This window comes from Pinus tabuliformis, chromosome J, assembly GCF_031772625.1.
Source record: "Pinus tabuliformis cultivar Carrire ecotype Pingquan chromosome J, CPIR1, whole genome shotgun sequence".
NCBI lineage: Eukaryota > Viridiplantae > Streptophyta > Pinopsida > Pinales > Pinaceae > Pinus > Pinus tabuliformis.
The window spans coordinates 297067537-297091803 of NC_142295.1; the positions used below are offsets into that span (position 1 = coordinate 297067537).

Sequence of the window (24267 nt, forward strand, 5' to 3'; positions counted from 1 at the left end):
ATGATGGTGCCATTGATGTGGACATCTACTACAGGACTCCCAGGATCTAGATACTTTGGGCAGATGACTTGTCCCAACATAAGGTCAGACAGTTGTCCTATGACATTGATGGTTGAAGCATCTCTCTTTCGCCTGCCTGGGTGTCTAAAACACTTTTCCTTAACCAGTTTGTTGTATATCGGTACATCTTTGATGGCTTGGAGAAGTGGTATTTTCACACACAACTGCTTGAGCTCTCCCAGAAGCTCATCCTCCTCTGGGTTGGGTTGTGTGGTGGCTGTTAGTCTCTCAGGAAAGGGTGGAATAACCTTTGGTTCACTTTCCTGTTTGTCTTCCTCGTCCTCTGGGGGAGGAGGTTGGCGATCTGGAAGAGTCTTTCCAGATCGAAGATTGATCTCCTGGATCTCCACAGCATAGGTAGGGCATGATGTTTCCCCAGTGTATACCTGCTGGGCCTGTCTGTTGTTGGGGTTCGGGTTCGGTTGAGCAGGCATCTGAGGTTGCCTTGGAGGAGCAGGAGGTAATGGTTGAGGTTGAACTGGTGGTGGAGGAAAAATGGCGGGAGGAGTGTTGTACTGGGGCCTCCACCCCGACTGAGGTGCATTCCACTGAGGTTGTGGCTGGGCATGTGAGTGATACGAATGAGTAGTGGGTTGAGTATGGTACTGAGGTGGATAAGACCATGGAGGAGGCACAGACCAGGAAGGATGAGCAGGGGGACCCCAGGAGGGTATAGGAGTAGATTGGTTGGGGCTGTAATAAGCTTGGGGTGCCCCTTGCATCCCCTGCTGGTAAGGTCTAGGTCCTTGTGGCCTCCTTTGGTTGAGGAAATAGAGAGGTTCGGTGGGGGCTTCTGTCCCTTGATACATGGATTTAAGCCTAGGTAAGGTTGGACATTGATTTGTGGGATGGTCCTCCTCACAAACGAAACATACTTCAACCGAATGTAATGGGCATTCGTTCTTATGGTGTCTCCTTGTACACCTAGGGCAGAAGATAGCCAAGGCCCTCTCAGCTTCTTCCTTCTTCTGCTGGATCCTGAATGTATCAAGTTGCATGGCAATGGTCTGTCTCACCTCACTTTTGAGATCCTCTAATTGATTTGCAAACTCATGTTTGGAGAAAGGAATACCAGCTGAGAGGAGGTTTCCTCTACCTCGTTTCCGGGCTGCCCTAGAGTGGTTTCTAAACACAGTCTTTATGTCCTCATAAGGCAGTTGGTAAATATCTCCTCCAGCTAACATGTGAAGGGTATCTAAGAGGTCTTCAGGGACTCCTCGGAGCAGGACCAACTTAAGGGATTCAGGGTCAAGTGTGCACCTGGCCCGTTTGTAGCTAAGTTGGAACCTTTCCTCATAATCCTCTAAGGACTCATCATTTCCCATGGTCATCCGGAAGATTTCTCCCTTGGTTTCCTTGGACCTACAGTAGTCCCGGTACTTGGTATTGAAAGCTTGCTGCATCTGAGCCCAAGTGGTGATACTGTTCCCAGGTAAGCCCATGAACCAGCGTAATGCTGCATCCTTAAGGGTTGAGGGGAAGAGTTTCAGCTTTTGCTCATCTTCAGTATAGTCATAGGTTCAACAAAGGACAGCAAACTCAAACAGGAAGGTATTAGGATCTTCAGTAGTCGGTCCATGGAAGTGAGGTAAAGCAGAGGGGTTAATGTTCTTCATTTTCATATCCCCATTGGTCTCTCAGATGGGGAAGGCACCTTCTATTCTCTCATCTTCTCCTCTATTATCAGCCATAGCTTCAGATGGGATGGTCTCTAATTCTTCTTCTGCTATAGGATCTTCGTATATCTCACGAGGTTCACCTATAGGTTCTTTTGGATCACTGTCACCGAAGAGGAGAGAAGGGTGACTCAGTGATGTAGTGGGGGTGTTGGGTAAGAATTTGCCTGTTTTATCTCGATTCCTACGAGGCATGAAATGGAAAGACTTTTGATTGCTTTTGTTTTTTTTCTGGTACCTACAAAAACTGAAACAGATTGATCTACAACTAACTATCTTGCTGAAATGAAAATGCAGAATTGAAATGAAAGCAGGAAAGAACTAATCTACTTTGCTCAAATGAAATTGCAGGAATGGAAATGCTAGTCTATGCTTGCAGAATTGAAATGCTAATCTATGCTTGCAAAAAATGAAATTGCAGAATTGAAATGTTAATCTATGAAAGCAGGAAATGTCTATGCTACTTTTGCAGAATGGAAATGAAATAAACTACTTGGCAGAAGGCGAGAGTAGGAAAATAGAAGAAAAGCAACAATTACTAATACTCTGACGCTTCCCCGGCAACGGCGCCAAAAAGATGGTGGGCTCCAGTATTGTAGCAATAATGCTACAACTCCTGGAGCTTCCTTCTCTAATTTTATCAACCCGGTAGTTCGTAACAAACTTGGAAGCGACGGTGCTGTATGCACAAGTACTAGCTCTTGTCGCAGCTGTCACTTGGTCAGCTGGCACAAGTCCGCTAGGGCTCAAGCCAAATTCTATGAGTTCTCAGAAGAAGATTTTTAAGTGATGAACGGAAGCTATCTCAAAGGAAATTAACCCACTTTGCAAGAATGAACTGAAAGCCAACAAAACATGGAAACCCTAGTAAACCCTAATTCTACCAGCTTAATCCTTATGATGCAATGGTGGGAATGCAACTTCTAAAAGTGATGCCATTACTTCTATTGAGATGAGATGCATGTGTCTAAGCTACTTTCATCTGAAAAGAACATGTTTTTGTATTTTTGCTCAAGTTGTTGGAGTTATTATGACTGTGCTTCTTACTGGGTCTTGACTGTGCAGGGGTAGATCAAGGGGAGGAAGGCTTGGAAAAGGTCAGGAGGACTCTGAGAGGGTCTAAGGGATCCCTAACATCATTCCACAGAAGTTCACAAAGTTCAGATGCCTGGCAACCGTGTTTGCAAGCTTCTACAGGATGTCTGCAGGGGATTCTACAGGAAGTTCAGGATTTCTACAGGAAGTCTGCTAACTTCTACAGGATGTTCTGCAATAGGATTTTTGGGTGATGGATGAGTGAATGAGCTGTGTGGGTGGATAGAGAGGTAGGAGGGGAGCTTGTGATGGCTTATGGACAGAGAGGTGAGATGGAGAGGGGGTGTGTAAAGCTGGTTGGTCTAGAGGAGGGTAGAGGCAATGGAAGGCCGAAAAGATAAAACAACGTGGATGATAGAAGAGTTGGGAGGCAAATGATCTAACTGGGGGATAAGTAGATGGCTTAGGCACGGCTTAGAAGGATAAGGAAACGATGGAGTGGTGCTGCGCAGTGTAAATGAAACAAATCACCCCTGTCTTGCGTATAACCGAAATGTCATCAACCTACTCTAACTGTTTTATTAGAAACCAAAGAACAACAATGTAGTTTAAAGGGAAATCGTGCATGGTGCTGAAACAAGGAGTTATTCCACAAGATCTAAATGCATGGGTGCTGCTACAATTGAGAACACTGCATTGAAGCTTGTATGAACATGTAAGACTGTGTTTTTGTTGGGTGGCACGGGCTGCACTCCCAATCTCTAAACAGAGGTGGAAGTGAGTGTGCAATCAACCCTTTTGTGGAGCTCTGATTAATTCTAATCCCCTTACTCTAATCTAAACTACTGAAAGCACCTTATCCATAAAACTAACCTACTTAATCACATCAAGAAATTCAACTCAGCAAACTGTGTTTCCAAATGCATGTAAAGGAAAAGAAATAAAATGCTGAAAGGAAAGTAACAATACAACGAAAGGAGGTCTATTGCTCTCAGGTTGGGCCCAACCCCGAGAGCTATAGCTCCTCTAAGAACTCAGAACTGAACTCAAATCTGCCTGCCTTTTATTAAAAGAGAATAGTCATAAGTCTAACAACATGCCAAAAATGGCTTACAAGGAGCAAACAGAGCTATCAGCTCGTAGTCTAGCATAAACAACAAAGTTTCAAAAGTCCCCATCGAAGGCTACAGCCTCATCATTTATACATTACAAGGGCCAAGCTGGCCTCCTAAATTAGTGGGGTTTGGCTGTCCAAACTAAGAGTAATCTGCTGTTTCCCTTCAATCCGTTTGGCTGCCTTCTAGCTCGGTGGTGGTTGGAGCTCGGAGTTGGGGTGGAGATCATGAGGAGGGCCATTCAAGGCTATGGACAACCTTCCTACAAAACCGCAATCCCATCTTGGCTGTCTCCTAGCCTCCATCTGCGTGGTTTGCTCCATTAAATGTCAAAAAGACCTGAAATAAACACGTGTTAGCCACCTAGGAATAGTGACTGCCCTTTTTCGTACAAATATCATGAATATACTAAAAAATGATGCATAAGTGATGAAAAATGAAGGGTTAAGCAAGGGTAAGTAGGCCAAATGAGCCCAAAATGTTACCAAAATTGGGGCTCATCAACAACCATTTCCAAAACCAAGCAATAAAGTAACTCAACCCACTTACAATGCTAAGATACAAAATCTCCAAACAAGTCCCCTTGATCCAAATGATATTCATCTTGGGTTGGGAAAAGTATTTCAAAGAAGAGACTCTCTTTCTCCTATTGAAGAATACCATCCAAAAGAAGAAGATCTAGAGGAGATTAAATAATCATGGACCAAATTTGATGGAGAGAATCCATTGGAGCATGAGATTGAAGAATTAATATAATGCTTATCATTAGATCATTTATGTGTTCAAGGGGATAATCAGAAAATAGTAGAAGATTTGAATGGCATGGATGAAGAAGACATACATATTGATCTAAATAAGCAAGTGAACCAAGGGAATCACCCCCTCACTAATCTTCTTAAGAAAAATTCATTTCTATGAACTGATGTAGCTCAGCAAACCTTCTTGGTTCTCAAACATGCCATGTGTTCTTCTCCAGTATTGGCCTTACTAGGCTTCACAAAACCCTTTGTGATTGAATGTGATGCTTCAGGTATGGGAATTGGCACAATATTAATGTAGGAAGATAGACAATTTGATTTCACCAGTCAACAACTTAGTGGCAAAAATTTGGGCCGATCTACATATGAGAAAGAAATGATGGCCATCTTACATGTAGTAGGCACTTGAAGACCATACTTATTGGGGCATATTTTCTAAATCCACACTGACCATCATAGCATAAAATATTTCCTAGAGCAATGTCTATCATTTCCACAACAAAATAAATGGCTCAAAAGAATGTTTGGATATAATTATGTGATAATTTACAAGAAGGGGCATGAAAATGTAGCGGTCAATGCCTTATCACGTCAATTTGAGGAAGAGGGAACCATGTTATACCTCTCTACCCATACCAGATTGGATTGAATTAGGTTGTTATGAATGGTTCTCCCACCCCTCTCTATCCTAGCTCATTAACAAATTACAAGAAAATCTTAATTTCTCATAGGATTACTCTTAGAAGGATGAGGTTTTTCACTATAAGGATCACGTAGTGCTATCCCCAACCTCCACCCTCAAACCCCGCATCTTGGAAGACCTACACTCCTCTCTAGCTGTTGGACATTCAAGATTTTACAAGAATTATGCACCAGCATGCCACTCTTTCTTTTGGACCGGCATGAAGCACAACATTCTTAAATTTGTAGTTGAATGCGATGTTTTCCAGCGCAACAACAGGGAAATGATCAAGCTACCAGGGACCTTACAACTCTTGCCACTACCTGCTTCCATTTGGATAGATGTTTCTATGGATTTCATTATAGGTCTACCAAATTGAGACAACAAATAAGTGATCATGGTGGTTGTTGAAATTTTTTCCAAATATGCTCTTTTTTTCACTCTACCACACCCACATGCCCCAACATTGGTGGCTCAGGTTTTCGTGGACCAAATATTCAAACTGCATGGCATGTTGACTTCCATTATGTCTCATTGAGATCCCAATTTCACTAACAATTTTTAGCAGGAACTTTTCAAGCTACAGGGCACACAACTCCAATTGAGTACAACTTTTCATCCCCAAATCGATGGTCGAATAGAAGTAGTTAATAAATGTTTGGAGAACTATTGGCAATGCTTCACTTCAAACAAGCAACATCAATGGGTATAATGGTTTCCTTTAGCTGAATGGTGGTATAATACTAACTATCTTGAAGCCACCAAGATGATGCCATATGAGGCAGTTTATGGCCAACTCCCACATTCACCATCTTCTTATATCCCCAGATATTCCAAAGTACAAAAATTTGATAATCTCCTACAAAATTGTGCCACCATGATCTCTCATCTCAAAGATAATATACATCAAGCTCAGAATCAAATGAAGCAGCAGGCTAACCAACACCATTCGAAGAGGCCATTTCAAGTAGGAGACTAGGTGTTCCTGTTACTCCAACCTTATAAGTAGACCTCTCTCAATGAAAAGTTTTTCCATAAACTAGCCCCAAAATTCTATGAGCCTTATAAAGTACTTCAATGTATAGGAGTAGTCGCTTACAAACTGGCCCTACTAACTACTTCAAAAATCGTGCCACCATGATCTCTCATATCAAAGATAATCTACATCAAGCTCAGAATCAAATGAAGCAATGGGGCAACCAACACCATTCAGAGAGTTCATTTCAAGTAGGAGACGAGGTGTTCTTGTGACTCCAACCCTATAAGTAGACCTCTCTCAATGAAAAGGGTTGCCATAAACTAGCCCCAAAATTCTATGGGCCTTATCAAGTACTTCAGTGTATAGGAGTAGTCGCTTACAAACTCACCCTACTGACTACTTCAAAAATCCACCTAGTATACAATTTATCCTTCCTCCAGAAAGTTGTGGGGAATAATTGCAGGGCTCACATAAGTCTTCCAGAATTGGATGAGAAAGGTTCACTTTGGATCCAACCTGAATAGGTCCTTGATACTCGTGATACTCATGAAATATATCTCTGTTATTGCAAGATCAAGGAACTCCTTATCAAGTGGAAAGACACCTCTCAAGAAGATGCGAGATGGGAACCAACCACTATTTTTTGACAGTTTTCGCAACTTTAGCCTTGAGGACAAGGCTTATTTTGATGGGGAAGGGCATGTTAAGGTCCAACCTTAACTCCTTTATTTATGTAATAAGCCCAAGGGGCCTCGTATGAGTCATATTTAGTCAATTGAGTCAATAAATCTCATAAGCAGTTATTCGCATTAATAATAATTGTAAGTGGTTGAACCACATTATAGAAAAGGGACCACAATTAGTTATAAACAAGGCATAGTTAATAAATAAAGTGATTAACCCATATTATGCAAGGGACCAATAGTAGTAATGGTTTTGGATGTCAAAAATATATATACTCTTAGATAGCAAGGGAAGAGGCATCACATTTTATTATAATTGAGCTCTACTTTGTTAGAGGTTTCCCCCTCAAAGATGTAAGTGAACATTGTATTATGCTTCTGAATAATAAAATATCTTTGAAGCTTCTATCAATTCATGTGATATTTTTGTGCTTCCAAAAATATTGTTTCGTATTTCTAACATTATTTTATTCTCGTGGGTCAAGTGCATAATAATAGATGAGTCATAGATGAGTCACTCCTCTCTATGAGAGCGTAGAAATAGTCAATGGATGGCACTCTTGCATGCTTGGATAAATTTTCTCTCTATTGCAAGTTCTTTGGTTAGTGCTCATAAAACATATCTTTGGTTAACTAGTTGGATTCATCACCACATTGGATTCCTTTGACCTAGTCTTATATTCACTTCTAGGATTACTATTTGATATTTTGATATGTTCTTTTGGGATTGGTTTCTTCAAAAGATTCAAAGAAATGTTCATGTTTCATATCACAGGGATCACCCCTTTTCACGGAGCTAACTATTTTTGGCCATACTCTTTAGACTTCTCATGTTTACTATGTCTCTTGTTGGTTCCCCAACAAGGCCCATTTAAATAGATTCATTAGATTTTGGGCATAAATATATGATCTAAGTATGGTTGAGAGAGGGGTATTCCTTTAGTTCTATGGAATGTGTGTACCATTCCCAAGGATGATGGAGTCCATGGTTTGATCAATGTTGCTAACCAAGACACTATTCTTGTAGCTAAGTGGATGTTGTAGTGTCTCAAGGATTCTACTCCTTGGAAAGTCTTGTTTCAACATCAAGTGATGTTTTCTTAGCATATAGGTAGAATATGAGGAATCTTTGGTTTATGAGATATTATTTTGTTGCCCCATTTATTTCAAGTGTTGTGATCTCTTATTTTTAGGAGTATATGGCCAACTTTGAAAGTTGTTTTAGGTTTGGCTCATGAGTATTGGGAGGGAAGTACTGTGTGTTGGGATTTATATTTTCACATTATTTGGATCTAGAGGGTTCAAGGTTATTATGTTGCAAATATGCCTCACCATCAAGGTTGCAGGGTGAGAAAGAATATCATTTCCTTCTAGGGAAAGTTCTAGGATTTTTTCCTCTTAGCCTTGAAAGGAGTGGTGCTAACTTACTCAAGAATATAGTCTCATTCCCCTAACCATATTTTTTTTATAGAATTAAGAGGTATTATTTCTAATTCTAGGTCACTTAAAATGAATATTGAGATGCTAAGGCCATTTTGGAGGGATTAAGAGTGGATATTTGGTTGACCACTTCTCTGTGATTCCTAATTATTGTAGTGAGCGTTTCATCAAAGGAACCCATTATCTTTTGTACTTAATGCACATTAGGTATCTAATGAATTTAGTAATTAATGGATACATATACTTGACAATGTTGATTTGGGGTAGCATCGGATGTGCTCTAACCACGAAAATTGGTGGAGAGGCTAAAGCACATGAGATCTCCAAGAGCTAGAGAGGGTTTGGGCAGAATCTAACCAATTTGGGAGATATTAAAATAATTAATATTTTTAATGGAGTTCCTAAGTATAAACTTAGGAAAGATAAAATATTAATGGGTATTAATATAAAACACAATTAGAATGGTCCAAAAGTCATGGATCAAGCCAATTCTAATCTCATCCGTTGATTACAGATTTAATCTCTATTGTTGATGGGCCAACCAGAAAAGTATAAGATGAGGCTTGAGGGTCATTTGGAGAAGACACCAGGAGATATCAAGAACTCAATATATGGGGCAGGGTTTGCTGAGGAAATTGAGTGAGTGATCTGAGTTGCAGTTGAGGGGTAGTCAATACATAACAGAGAGGTAGAGTTAGTACCATGAGGATTAACACAAAGCTGGGAGATGGACGCAGAACTAGCTAGAGGCAATGTAGAGGCATCCAGGAGTTGCGCACAGCCAGAGAGGGCCAGTGTGTGAGATGCAGAGGCTCTAGAAGTTGACGCAGTGCCCAAAAACTCTGACGTTGGGCTAGAGAGGCTGATGTATGGCCTAGAGGTAGCGTTGGGAGCATTTTGTGGGATAGACTAAGAGCTAGAGAGCCGGATAGGGTGACGCATTCCCTATCAGAGTGACGCAGAGAAGCAGAAGATGCATTGTTGCTGTGGGATCGTTCATCCACTGTTTTAGCCAGAATCTTTGACTCCAACTAAAAGGGACTACTGCCAAGGGCATTCTCTGTTGGGTGAGCCATTTCTAGCACCCAAGTTGTATTATGAAATTGCATAGTAATAAAACCCTCTGAATAGCTGCATCGATTTTCCTGCATTGGGTTTTTCCGAGGACATTAGTCCAAAAAAAAACGGTGTCACTTGTGTGCTTGTTTACTTTTAGTTGATGATTTGTATGTGTTGATACTATACTTGTATTTATTTTCAGTATTTACATGGTAAATAACTTGTTAAATAATTGAACAAGTAGGAAGAAATAAATTAGATAGTACAGGAAGAATTTCTAACAGGTTAAACTTAGAAATTCCAACAGGCAATGTTTGGTAAGTTTGGATTTTTTGTAAGTTGAGAGTGTTGCTTGGTTAGTAGTCTATCAAGGAATTCCAAGACCTAGTTTCCCAAGAGTGGACTTTCTTATGCCCTTTGTCCTATTTCCATTGATTAGAGATAGTGAAGCATGCTTTCCAAGAGTGTCACTTTGCTAATCATTGATAGAGTTGTCTTTTGGATAAATATTCAAAGTTTCTTTAGGGTAGGATTTGCTAGCAATTTTCATCATTTGGAGATTGGTGCTCTTTGGATCATACTATATTAATTGTAATATTCCATTGTTAGTAAATTCCAACCTTATTTATTATTTATAACTTCAGCTATGATGTCATCCCTTTTTCTACCTTTTATTCTATGTGGAGGGAAGAAGTATGCTATCAACACCTACTTAAGGGTGCTTTGATGATCAATGACAGCCAGTCTTTGAATCCTATAGAGCATTATGTTTTTTTTTATTCTAGTTGCCTCTAGGGATAGGTTATAATGTCTATTGAATATACCCTTCCACTTCTTGTATTTCCTTTTGTAGATATTTTTATGTAAATATAAGACATTTTTCAAGGAAAACAAATATATCTAGTGGGCATCATTTAGTAATACTAGTATAATGGATTGAGTTAACATTACACTTTATGGCTTCCGTACCTATACTATTATTAACTTTAATGGGCTCTTTTAACCCATTACATCACTAAAGAAGATCATGCCACTCCATCCCTTTTTGAGAAGCATTTCCCTCAATACTTGTCCCTATGAGGTACATCAATAAGCCATGATCCCATTTGCAAGTGTTAACCTCAAGTTTGAGAGTGAAGTAGTCCAAGAAGTGTGTCCACAAAAGGTTCATTCACAAGCCAAGGTCCATTTATAGGTGTTTCTCTCCACATTGAGAGTGAATTCATGTAATATATGTTCCCACAATCCTGAGTCCCAAGGATTGTGTAGTTTCTTTTATGGAGAAATCCAAACTCTTTTATTCATGATAAAGCAAAACTATGTAAAGGTCTCCTTTCTTGAAAAGCAAGAAGGTAGCATAGTTCAAAATCCTGGATCTTTCTGAATCCCATTGCACTCAGTTTTAATCAATAGAATAATATAATTATAAATATTCTCTCAAAATATATCCTATCACTCTATAATAGGAAAACAAGCATTACATAACACTCACATTTACTATCCTCTTAAAAATACATAAAATCATAGAGGTAATCAATATTAATTATTGTCTCTAAAACATAAAATGGGTCATTGATACGTTAATAAGATAAATGCACTATCTCCAACTACCATAGCTACAAGGCCCCAACAAAAATCATTAATGTTTAGCTCTAGATGAAAGCACCATTGGAAAAACATGAAACATCACCTTGAACTAGTTGCAACCATATCAATCTCCATTGTAAATAGTGACTTACATCTATGCTAATTTGCAAACCACCTAACTACTACTCCTACTATCTCTTTTGGTGCACCTTCATAGTGCCGCCATCTATGACCTCTTCCCCTTCTCTTCACATTTCCTATGTGCTATGTGGGAAGTGCATCCTTCTCATCTCTAGCTACTCTATTTAGAATGTTGATGACCATCAATCCATCTTACCAGAATATCAAGGAGGTTAAGGTAACCACCAAGTATATAAGAACCAATGTTCCACCGATTTTCCGAGAGAGGGAAATGCGGTAGCGGGGATACACACAAGGGGGACGTATATAAGCAACCCCAAAATTTAGGGAATTTTCGGGGAAACGAGGGGACGTCATAGTCATAAAAATTATAAAATTATAAATTATTAAAAATTTAATATATAAAAATAAAAAAATAAAATCCCAAAAATATGTCAATAACTAAATAGAAAATCTTAATAATTATGAAATGTACATCTAAAGACTAAATATGATTACATATTAGACTATTATCATTTATAAATTATCAATGATCATTTGACATTGTAAATCTAAAAATAAATTACTAAATTGAATCCATCTTTTGACATTATGGAATGTTCCATCTAAATTCATCATTTGGCATGATGCAAGGTATATCTAAATTAAATTAATAAATTCATCATTTGACAATTGAAATTATGCAATGCACATCAATTTTTCAAAAACCATAAAAAGTAAACTCATCATATGACAATGACAATGATATTATGTTGAAGCCATAAAATACTAAACTAAAAGTAAATATAGAAAGCACTGAGCAATGAAATACTAGTAAATTTCTCAAAAAATACTAAATAATATTAATAAATATTTAGTTTTAAGTTTTAATATACTTTTTTGTTATTGTTTTTAATTTTTTTTAAGTTCTAAATTTTAATATAATTTTATTTATTTATTTAAAAAAAATCAAGTTTTGACAAATTTTAAGTTTTAATATAGTTTCATTTTTTTGTTTTTTGTTTTTTATTTTATTTTTTCATATATTTAAATTTGTATTTGTATTTTTATTTTTAATGTTTTAAAAAAATTATTAGACAAAAAAATGGGGGGACACATATGCGTCCCCATGACGTCCCCCTTGCATCCTCTCGGCATACCCTAGTCCCCCTTGTGTCCCCTCGCTGTCCCCCTACAAAGGAGTTGTTTTTCCAAGAGTTTCCCTAAAAAGAAGATGTGGGGGAAATGTTTCCCTTGAGTTTCCCCCTACCAAGAGAGCGTGGGGAGCATCGAGTCCTCATGGAACACTGATAAGAACATCCCTCCTACACCACATATCATGCAATAACCCTTACAAATCTAAAAAAAATAGTTTTGACTTCAATCTAGTCAAAATAATAACTAATACATGCGACTAAATCTAGTTAAAGACTAACACTAAGATCGTGACCCCATGCAATAACTTGTTTTTGACTCAAACATAGTGATTTCCTTGGTACTTTTGTCATTGCTCTCTCAACTTTACATCAATACCATTCAATTATGATTTGGTGCCACAAAATAGGTACGTCTACTTCACTTTTAATCCCTACGTATTTTAGTACATGAAGTGTTAGGGGAATTTTAAGGTAAAAATGAGCATAAGAAAATGTATTAAGGATATCAACTTTAAAATAAATAATAAAATTCAATATGATGATGTCATTGTACCATGTAAATATTTTTATATCTTAAAAAAACTATTTTTTTAAGAAAAGTCTTTAGGTAGAAATCACATGAGAGAGATTTTTGGCGGAAGTGTTTCCAACCAACAAGCTTGATTCAATGAACCACACTTGTAGCTTGATTCAATGAACCACACTTCTTGGGTTCAAAAAGCTTTGGCCAAAAATTTCTCAATTCAGAAAAGAGAAAAAAAAAACAAAAAACAAAAAGCAAAACAGAAAATAAAAACAAAAAAACAAAAACAAAGAAAAAAAAAACTATTTTTAATTTTTAATTTTAATTTCTATTTTATCTTTTTATAGATTTAATCAAATATCAAATACAATCACATTTTCATGCAAAATTAAATTATGCAACCAAAAAATAACCACCTGAATAGATTTAAATAAATCATATATGCAAACTACAGATACATAAATTTATATTTTATAAAATATAAGAGTCATACATAAATTTATTAAACTATAAGAATCATTAATAAAAGTGATTTGAATATCAAAATTCTAAGATTTACACTCAGCACGTGCACTCCCTCCATACCTTTTAAGAAATAATCCTAAAATATACCTCTACCAAAAGGACCGATCACAATGATTACATATAAGCCTAAAATATACCTCTACCAAAAAGACTTGATCACAATGATTACACTCAGGCCTGCATAATTTAAAATAAACATGAGTGCGCCTTTAAACCAGTTGCTATTTTCTGTATAGTTGCTTGGTCTGCCAACGATCTGTGTCTTGTTCTATATACCGAACGAAGGTCGTCACAATCCAATATCCCATAAACAATACACAGTGTGTAAACCATTTCTCAATACTAGAGGTATATTCGCTCCCTCAACTCATTTCTTTGGTGAAGCCTCCATTAAGTTTGGGGTTTACATTTAAGTTTGTGGTTTAGCAGGTATAACAAGGGGCCAATCTCCTCAGCATTGCTCGCACCAGGGACACTGTGTACTCATTTTCAAATACATTCAAGATAATCTTCCCAACCTGTATTTGAAATATAGTGCAAATATGGCCCCCATACCAATGTTTTATATTTTATTACGATAATTTAATTTAGTTGCAAATTTCTGTAACATAACTTAGTTTTACATTTCTAAAATATTTTAGAATTTCAAGATTGAAATTAATTGTTTAACCTAATTTCTGTTAATCAAATTTCAAAACATTACTAAAATCTGGAAACTAAATAAAAAATACCATAACAACTAAAATTAGCATTGATCCATCTCCCACTCAACCCTTGTCATTCTTCCAGCACCTTGGCAATTGAGAGCATTGGCTATAGGACTCAGTTGCAGAGGTTCTGAGTTATTCTGGGGTTTGGATTTCTTCTAGTTCTTTGCTGCAGTAATTCCACCCCCCATTCCACCCCAGAAGGGCTTTAGGGAGCAGGAGTGGTCCCACCATGGAAGAAAAGGGCGAATGGGAGGAACATGAAGAGCAAATGGGAGATTTTTCTTTTGTCAATGCAAAACTATCATTATAATTTATGTTGCTACACCATTTAGAAGGGCAAGCTAGGTGGATATGCAGTCAGTTAAGATTCAGGCTTACAATTTTGTATAGCATATTTGGTCTAGTGTCTCTCTTCTATTTTCGTCTATCATAGCCTACAGGAAGCCAAGTTTTGTTTCAGCACTCAGTCACTCTCAAGAACAACTCAATTTTGTAAATCTAAGCATATCACCATCCAATATAATAGCTTTACTTTAGTAATAGATCCCATGCAGACAGCTTTATGAAAGTTGGGTGCACAGCCAAAAGTGCAAAAGTTTTCACACCGACACACGGAAGAAATAATCAAGAAACATCAAACACATGAATTTATCGGTAGATTTTAACAGTTCAGCGTCATTTTCTTCGTATTCACGCAAGAATTCGACGCACCTTGTTCTCCATGTATGGCTGTATCAGAATGATGAGCAGGCAGTCCAGGAAGGTGACCGATTAAAAATCCCTAACAATGCTCTACAGGATGATGATGCAGTAGCAACTGAACGCCTTTCTACTACTACATGATCCAATTAACAATAGTTCACCTTTCCATACGGCATCATCGAAATATCAATGAATAAATCCAACAATCTGTAATTTCAACGTTTTTCCACCGATCTCCCATATATATTTTTTTAACTGCTTGCATACTGGGAATAACCCAATATTTGTGTAGTCCTTTTTCTCCCATTACCCATGCCATCCTGTTGTGCACAAATTTGACAAATATACGCTAGAAATTTGATCCCATTTTCTTCCAAATGACCCCTGCCCACTACCGCTACCCAGCCAGAGAGGGCAAATTATGTTATTCTCAGCAGTTTCCAGACAACAAATATCCAGATAAAGAATTAGAGATGGACCAGAAAAACAATGCACAAATTATTTCATAGCAAAAACTGGAATCTTTTTTTCGTCATAAAGCGAAACCCTACAGAACCCTCCTTGCCCTCTTTGCTCAAAACCCTAGCTAGCTCCACGCTACCAATATGAATATAAACATTTTCTCAGCATTATTCATATTTTCTCAACATTTACCTATTCCTCTTATCACGAAACCCTACAAAACCTTCATTGCTTTCTTTGCTCAAAACCCTAGCTTCCTCCCGGCAGCTGATATTGATATAAATATGTTCCCAACATTTATCCCATTGCTCTATCACGAAACCCTACAAAACCTTCCTTGCCTTCTTTGCTCAAAACCCTAGCTTTCTCCACGCTGCCAACACGAATATAAATATGTTCCCAACATTCTATATCACGAAACCCTACAAAACCTTCCTTGCCTTCTTCGCTCAAAACCCTAGCTTCCTTCGCGCTGCCAATATGCATATAAATATGTTCCCAACATTTCCACCATTGCTGTATCACGAAACCCTACAAAACCTTCTTGCCTTCTTTGCTCAAAACCCTAGCTTCCTCCACGCTGCCAATATGAATATAAATCTGTTCATTTACGGTATTGCTCTCTCATTAAACCCTACAAAACCTTCCTTGCCCTCTTTGCTCAAAACCCTACCTCCATGCTGCCAATATGAATATAAATACGTTCTTAACATTTACCCTATTGCTCTATACGAAGTTAAATGAAAGGCTCAAGGGAAATTACATAACGTTTTATTTAATTATTTTTTTAAAATTAAATAAAAAAATCATAAACTAGATTATAATATTAATTAGTTTAAAAAATATAATATAATTTATTAATATTATAAAACTAATATTGATTATTTTTTTAATAAAATAAGTTTTTAATATAAATTTTGATAACTGAATTGTTAACAAATGTTTTTTTCATATTAAAAATAAAATGTGACTTTTTTTATATTAAAAATAAAATGCGACTTTTTATATAAATGTATTTTGTAATCATTAATTACACATAAAATTAATAATTTTTCTAATATTTTATTTTAAATATTTACCAAATTTCCCATATAATTAAATTACATACAATCAAACTATTATTTACATATAAAAGATATTATGATTGAGAAGGACCATAACCATATAAAAGATATTATGATTGAGAAGGACCATAACCATTGAAAAGATTCATACGTATGTTAGGGATGATTTTGGTTTATAAAAAAAATTTAAAATATATGAAAAATGAATAATTTAAATTATTCTATTTAAAAAAAAAAAAAATTATTATTGTTGTTTAAATATATATTTTTATTATTAGAATTCATATTTTTATGGAAAATTTTTGAGATTGGATCATTATATTGTTTATCATCTATCTAGATGCATTTGGCCAAGAAAAAGTGGAGGAATTAGTTCATTGAGTCATTTTTACAAGCAAGACCCAAAGTTCCTGGAGCATTTTGAAGTATCATGCCACTCAGAAGTTGAACTTCCTGTTTTCAAACCTATAATGAAGTTCCTGTTTTCAAACCTATAATTCAGGAGGATGCCGCGTCCCCTATTATTCATGGAAAAGGGGCAGGCCATTTGTTTTTGATGTCAAAGACTCTAGAAGAGTCTATATTGCAACTCTAGTTAAGAGTTGATATAGTCAAAACTTACCACTAGTAGGCTATTGGGGCTGTGTTATAACTCGGCCACAAGGAGGAAGAGACATTCCATTCTTTCCATATCATTTTGTTCCATAGATAAGCAAATATAGTTAGGAGAAATAGGAGCTAGAGCACACACAGATGATTTGTGCACTGTAGCAGCCCACAAACCACAAACATTACTTTTTTGTACCTACAACCATATTTCTATTTTTATTTATTAGTAAAAAAATTATTCCCAATCTCTAAATATATATGAATAAAATACTAATTTTTTGGCCAATTTCATTAACCTTAAAACTAAAGTATTATGTATTAAGAAGTTTACTGTTCAAATTCTCCAATTTACTACTATGTGAGAACAAGATAAATAGTCCCCAGCTTTCTACTCATCACAAAACCAAGAATAACCCAAATTTTATTGCTAACCCTAACTTAGTTTCCTTCATCATTACAAAAAAAAAGAGGGAAAGGCTCATTCAGTAAACGATACGACAACAATAAGCATATCGTTGAGTATTAAATTTGAAATATATCTTGAATAAGCATAGACCACAAAAATAAGCATATCACGCATAGAAGCAATAATCATGCAGTAGAAACTTATCAAACACATTAGCATATTTCTCAGGATGCAGACATAACGTACCAGGAGCAATATAGCCATACGAGCCAACAACAGCAGACATTGATATTGTATATGGAACATCAATCAGCTTGGCCAGTCCAAAGTCTCCCACGTGAGCTTCAAAATTATCATCAAGTAGAATATTGTTGGACTTTATGTCTCGATGAACAATTCGTGGCATGCAATCGTGATGTAAATATGAAAGCCCCTCTGCTGCTCCTCGAGCAATTTTGTAACGAGTATCCCAATCTAATATACATGAACTTCCATGAAGCAGCTCGCCTAAGCTTCCTTTTGGCATGTACTCATACAAAAGAAGCTTTGATTCTTGGTCATAGCAGAAACCGTACAGCTTTATGATATTGCGGTGTCTGATTTTACCAAGAGTTGATATCTCAGTGTTGAAGCTATTTTCCACATGGTTTTCTTGGCTTTGAGAAGCCATCTTCTTGATAGCAATAACTTGTCCAGAATGCATGGTGGCTTTATAAACTGTTCCACAAGCTCCTCTTCCGATCACAGTTGTCTCAGAGAAATTATCTGTGGCTTCTACTATGTCTTCGCAAGTGATGGCCTCTGTAGGGAAAAAGTAAACAAGAGATGGCTTATCTTTTGGAGGAACAATCACACGTGCTGGCTGCCTGGAAAAGCAGCAAATTGCCACCATAATAATCAATAAAGACCCCACTAACACTCCAGCAATTTTGGCCACAAGCTGCCCTGTTGTGTTGCTGGGCTTCTGCCAGACAGGGTATGGCCCTGCATTTGAGGATTGGCATGCATCTGGCATTGGCCCTCCACAGAGGCCTTGATTTTCTATGAAACAACTAACAGGCATGTTGCGAAATATAGCTATATTAGGCAGAGGGCCAGTAAGGTTATTGTATGAAACATTGCACACGGTTAAACTGGAGAGATTTGCAAATGAAGGAGGAAGTTGACCAACAAATTGATTGTTATTGAGATATATGAATTCTAACAAATTCAGATTTCCTAGTTCAACCGGTATTTCCCCTGAAAGCATATTCATGCTCAGATTTAGAGCAATCTGTATGGCTTTAAGCTGACCAAGCTGTGGTGGGATAGGTCCTGAAAAGTTATTCCCACCCATTTGCAGCTCTGTCAAATGAGAAAAGCTTCCAAGAATGGCAGGAATCTCTCCTGACAGTTTGTTATCAGAAAGCTTCAGTAATTCCAAGGCAAGAAGATTGCCCATCTTTTTTGGGAGACTGCCACTAAGAGAATTTCTGCTCATGTCAAGTCGTTGAAGTCTTATGCATTTTCCAAGCTGTGGAGGAATGCTTCCTGTAAGCTTATTTGATGAGATATTTAGATCCACTATTTGCGAAAGATTCCCAAGCTCAGGCGGGAGGCGACCCACCAAATAGTTATTGAACAAGTGCAGCCTCTCCAGAGCTTTGCAGTTCCCTAGCCCTGGTGGAATCAATCCCCTGAACTGGTTCTGATATAATTCAATTGCAGTCAAATTTACAAGTTCGGAAAGCTCCACTGGTAGGCTACCAGTCAGTTTGTTCTCTGCCAGACACAGCTGCGTTAGAGATTTGCAGGTCTTCACACCATCAGGAATATTCCCCACCAGCTGATTGGACGAAAGGTGTAACTGTTGCAATTTTCCAAGCTTGCAAACTTGACTTGGTATATTCCCACTGAGAAGATTTTTTGACAGATCAAGCACTGTTAGTCTACTGTAAATTCCTATCTCTGGAGGAATTATACCAGTCAAGAAATTATCAGAAAGTTGTAGATGTTCCAAAGAGGTCAAATATTGGAATTCAGTTGGAATAGTGCCATTCAAATAATTTTGGTAGGCACTCAAGACTTTCAAGTTCTTGAGATTCTTAAACGATTTAGGCAATGGACCATTGAGACTATTGCCATAGATAAGAAGTTCCACAAGAGATGAGAGATTACCAAGTTCTTGTGGCAGCTTTCCACTAATTCTATTCTCAAAGAAATACAGTTTTCTCAAGGACGATAACTTGTGTAATCGCGGAGGGATGTTACCTTGCAAGTTATTGTTACTCACATCCAGAATCTCCAGCTGCAAGCAGTCCCCAAGCTCAGGCAGCATCTCACCAGACAGCTTGTTCATTGAAATGTTCAGAACTCTCAGATAAGTCAAATTCGAAATACTGGGGGACAAGTTCCCAGTCAAATTCATGCCACTGAGATTGAGGGACCATACTCTAGCATCACCAGTACTGTTTATGCACTTTACACCCTCCCAATTACAGTGATTCTCATCAGTGGGAATCCAACTTTTCAATATGCCAGACTGGCCGTTAAGGCTTTTCTTAAAGTCAAGAAGACATTGCCCCTCTTCATTAAGTCCATCAAGGTAAACCACCAAAAGGGCAACCACAAGTGCCCTCAATGCAATACACAGTGAATTTTCAGGCACACTCATGTTGTTTTCCCTTTGTTTACCATGACAACAGCCTCATTGTAGTCAGAATGTTCAGGAACAGTTAAGCATATTGTCACAATGAACAGAATTTTGCATAAGGAAACGAAATTCCATATGTCATAATGTTCATGAAGTCCATGAAAACCTCCATGTTTTGTGACCTCTGATTCTATTGAAAACAGCCTGTTAGTGTCTCAGAATGTTCAGAGAATACTACACAATCTCATAAAGAGCAGAATTTTACAGGAAGCCATGAAATATGGGTAAATGCCATGATAACAGTAGTAATCATCCATAAAGTGGGCATACATGCACGTGAGGCTTCTGGGCTCATGCAGAATGGGGCTCAACAATTCAAATACAATCATAGAGTTGCAGGGCAGTTGGCAAAAACCAGCAAAGTCAATCCTCTCCTGCAGAGCTATTGCCAATGAAATTATCTGATAAGACAATACTAATGTAAATGCCAATGCATTTGAGTCAATAGCTAGTGGATTGAACAGGTTGATAGTGCACATCTTGACATTCCAGTCTTCCATCATTAAGCCTCCTCTTTCCCTGAATTCCAATTTCCAAGTGCCTCAGTTATGAACTATTTGGGGAATTTCCAAGTGCCTCTGTTATGAATTATTTGGAGGAAAAAGCCAACACTTTCGTGTGAAGAAATGAAGGATTAAAGAAAACAAGGAAGCCCACTTTAATCCAGACAGGAAGGTCATATTTAGCTTGACTATCTCATGCTTCTTGATGGATTTTGTCGCTCGACAGAACTTCAATGCACTACCTTTGAAATGTTGAAGGATTAAAGAAAACAAGGCAGCCCACTTTAATCCAGACATGAACGTCATATTTAGCTTCACTATCTCAGGCTTCTTGAGCGATTTTGTCGCTCGACAAAACTTCAATGCACCACCTTTCTTCCTCTTTTTTAGGATAAAATCAATTACAACATTCCAGGAGATTTCAATGTGGAATAAAAAGCAGTTATATGATTTTTTAATTTTTTAAATTTAAATAGGTATAATGGTTAAGAATATATATTTATAAAAGTTTATAAGTTTATATAGGGGAAGTTAATATATATATATTTCAAAAAATTAAAAAAACTCACATATTAATTTCATGTTTGACTTATAACCAAAATCATATGTTAAAAATAGTAAATTTTGAATATATTAATGTCTTTAAATAAATTTACACCATTGAAATCACAATATGATATCAATTTTAATACATAAAAGAACCTCTATGAACCACCTTTCTTCATCTTTTTGACTTCCAAAAAATGTAACTTAAATATATTAAATGGTAACTTTGAATATATTGAAGTCCTTAAATAAACTTACACCATTGAAATTACAATATAATAACAATTTTAATGCATAAAGAACCTCCTTGAACCATTTTTCTTCATTTTTTGACTCCCAAAAAATGTAACTTAAAGATATTAAAATAGCAAAATTTTGAATACTTTGAAGTCCCTAAATAAATTTACACCATTGAAATCACAATATGATATCAACTTTAATGCATAAAAGAACCTCCATGAACCATCTTTCTTCATCTTTTTGACTCCCAAAAAAGGAACTTAAATATATTAAAAATAGCAAATTTTGAATATATTGAAGTCTCTAAATAAATTTAAACCATTGAAATCACAATATTATATCAACTTTAATGCATAAATTTTTTCCCATAAACCACTTTTCTTCCTTTTTTTAACTCCAAAGAATATAACTTAAATATATTAAAACTAGCCAATTTTAAATATGCTGAATTCCCTAAATAAACTTACACCAATAAAATCATATATGATATCAACTTTAATGAATAAAAAAACCTTCCACCTTTCTTCATCTTTTTAACTCCCAAAGAATGTAAACTAACGGTTGCCTTTAAATTGTAAAGTTTTGTTGGTAATAAAATCAATTACAGCATTCCAGTACTAATTGAGATTCCAATACCATTATTTATAGTGTGGTTATAAGAAGCTTTTATTAATAAGTTTAATGATTAAAAATATGTATTTAAACCTACTTCTGTAAATCTTAACACAGCCTTGTGACCACAATCATAAAGCTTAAATTCTTTTAGAAATAACAAATTTAGCACATTAAAATATCTTAATAAACTCACACAATTGAAACCACAATTTGATATCAACTACATGAAATTCTCAGAGGGCAACAGGATTTCATAGAAACAAAACTAACGTGTATGGCATCAGAAATGAGACGACATTCTCAGGTTTGCCGATGTCCGAATTAAACGCGGTGAGATTTTTTAAATGAGAGGACTGAATGGCATATACTGTACCATCCTTCTTCTTTAGATTCTCTGGTGCGGCCGACATCCGAATTGAACGCAGGGAAATGCATCAACAAAAAGAATATCCAATGGATAATGGCATAATGGATACCCATTAAGTTTTAAAATCTATGTGGGAGAATAACACCCGCATCTATGTCCAAGAAACCTGGTTCTCGCATCCAAGTTATTATATTATATATTTTATCGAAGAAGGATGACCTTACTATCCAAACAAAAGCAAAAAAATCCTTTACTTTTATTGAAGAAGGATGACTTTCCTAACCAAACAAAAGCAAAAGTGAAACTCTAATAGTATGCAAACTCAATAAATAAAAGAATTCAGGAACATGCAACCTTGTTGACACCTAATCTTCATGATTGGGAATTTTATGTAAATAAATAAATTGGGAAGGTGAAAGTTATCGGGAGATGAACTGAACAATCATTCCCTATTGTATATAACAATGGGTTACCTATGGAATAATATATCAATCAGTTTTTCTGCCTTTGGAGAGTTACTGTTTGCCTGACATGGTATCAGAGCCAGTTCTAAAAATAGTTGTAACTCCCTTATCTCTGCCACTGCCTCTGTCCTGAAATGCTCTGCCTCCATTGCATTGCATTCACTCGAGCGCTGCCTCTGTCCTGCATCTCAATGATGTTGATTCTCTGCGCATGAATGTGTCGGTTATACCTTGACTCGTTGCATCGAACGATTGAGTGGAAGCTGGTTGAAGTATCACCGTTAAAGCGTATCTCTTCCCATACCGCCCGGTCGATACCACGTTTGTAATATGTAACTGCGTTTTATCACACTGTCCAGCTTACCAAACGGGTGCTCTGTTGATTGTTTTCGCTGCCTCTCCACACAACTTTTGGTTGTTTTCGCTGCCTCTCCACACCGTATACCTTGCTGCCATTACGTTGAATCCCGCTGCGTTGAAACCCTCTCTGGTTAATACCTCCTTGCTCCACAAATCGCCCGACTCCCAGTATACCACATTGTTTCGGTAATATTGGAAAGCATATCTCTTCAACAAAATCAGGCACCTTTTCTTCGTAATCGTTTTGAGGGAGGCACTGTGTGGGTTCCAATTCGTATTAACCCATCTGGATGGTAGGCAACTGCTTATCAAATCAAGTGCGGCTGAAGTTGTCAAGCCGGGTCAGTTCAAGGTTATTGAAGATGAAGGAATGTCGGTTTACCATAGGCCTTCTATGAAAGGTAATTTATACATTCATTTCTCTGTGGATTTTCCAGATTCTGAGTATTGTCAAACACGATTCTGTAGCAGTCTCGTGTAGAAAGCTCGCTCACCAAACCAAGAGCGTAAGTCGACGGGCGGTTGCTTCGCATCAACTTCCTGAAAGTCTGTGTCGAGGGTGAATACCTGTCAACTTGTACCCTTGGTTGGAGCCTTTTTCAACACTCCGAAGTTTCCGAGATCCATGTCTGGGCGCTCCGGGCTGACGGCAAGGTCACAACGTTTGAATGCGCAGTCGTATTAACACTTGAATGTTGAATGCGCAGTGGTATTATCGTTTTGAACTTTGAATGCGTTTTGAACTGTCTTGGATCTACTAAGAAAATGAGTTCTAGATTGTGATTTCCCTTTGCTTTGAAGGCAGCAAGCGTTCAACGGATTAGTTCGCAATTAGGGTAAAATTTGTTGAAAAATTAAAATGGCTTATTTTCTGGCAAAATTTTGAACAGAAAAATCAGCAGAAATTAAAGTGCCCAGCATAGTGTTTCAAAAGTATCGTTCCTCTCTGCTCTCAGTATATGTATATTGACCAGCATATGTTTTGAATGCGTTGTCCCATTAAACTATATATATATTGAACAGCATATATATATATATATATATTGACCAGCGTTTGAGTTTTGAATGCGTTTTGGACGCTGTTTGAATGAGTTTTGGACGTTGTTTGAATGAGTTTTGAATGTGTTT

General features: G+C 37.0%; 1 protein-coding gene across 1 annotated transcript in view; it reads right to left on the reverse strand.

Annotated features, from left to right (window-relative positions):
* LOC149226931 (uncharacterized) overlaps window positions 1-20005 on the reverse strand; it is a 191509-nt gene extending 171504 nt beyond the window's left edge. Inside the window, exon 1 of the mRNA XM_089380357.1 lies at window positions 17599-20005. Within this exon, the coding sequence (XP_089236483.1) occupies window positions 17599-20005 (2407 nt within the window). The remainder of the gene's footprint in view (window positions 1-17598) is intronic.
* Between the last annotated feature and the right edge of the window lie 4262 nt (window positions 20006-24267).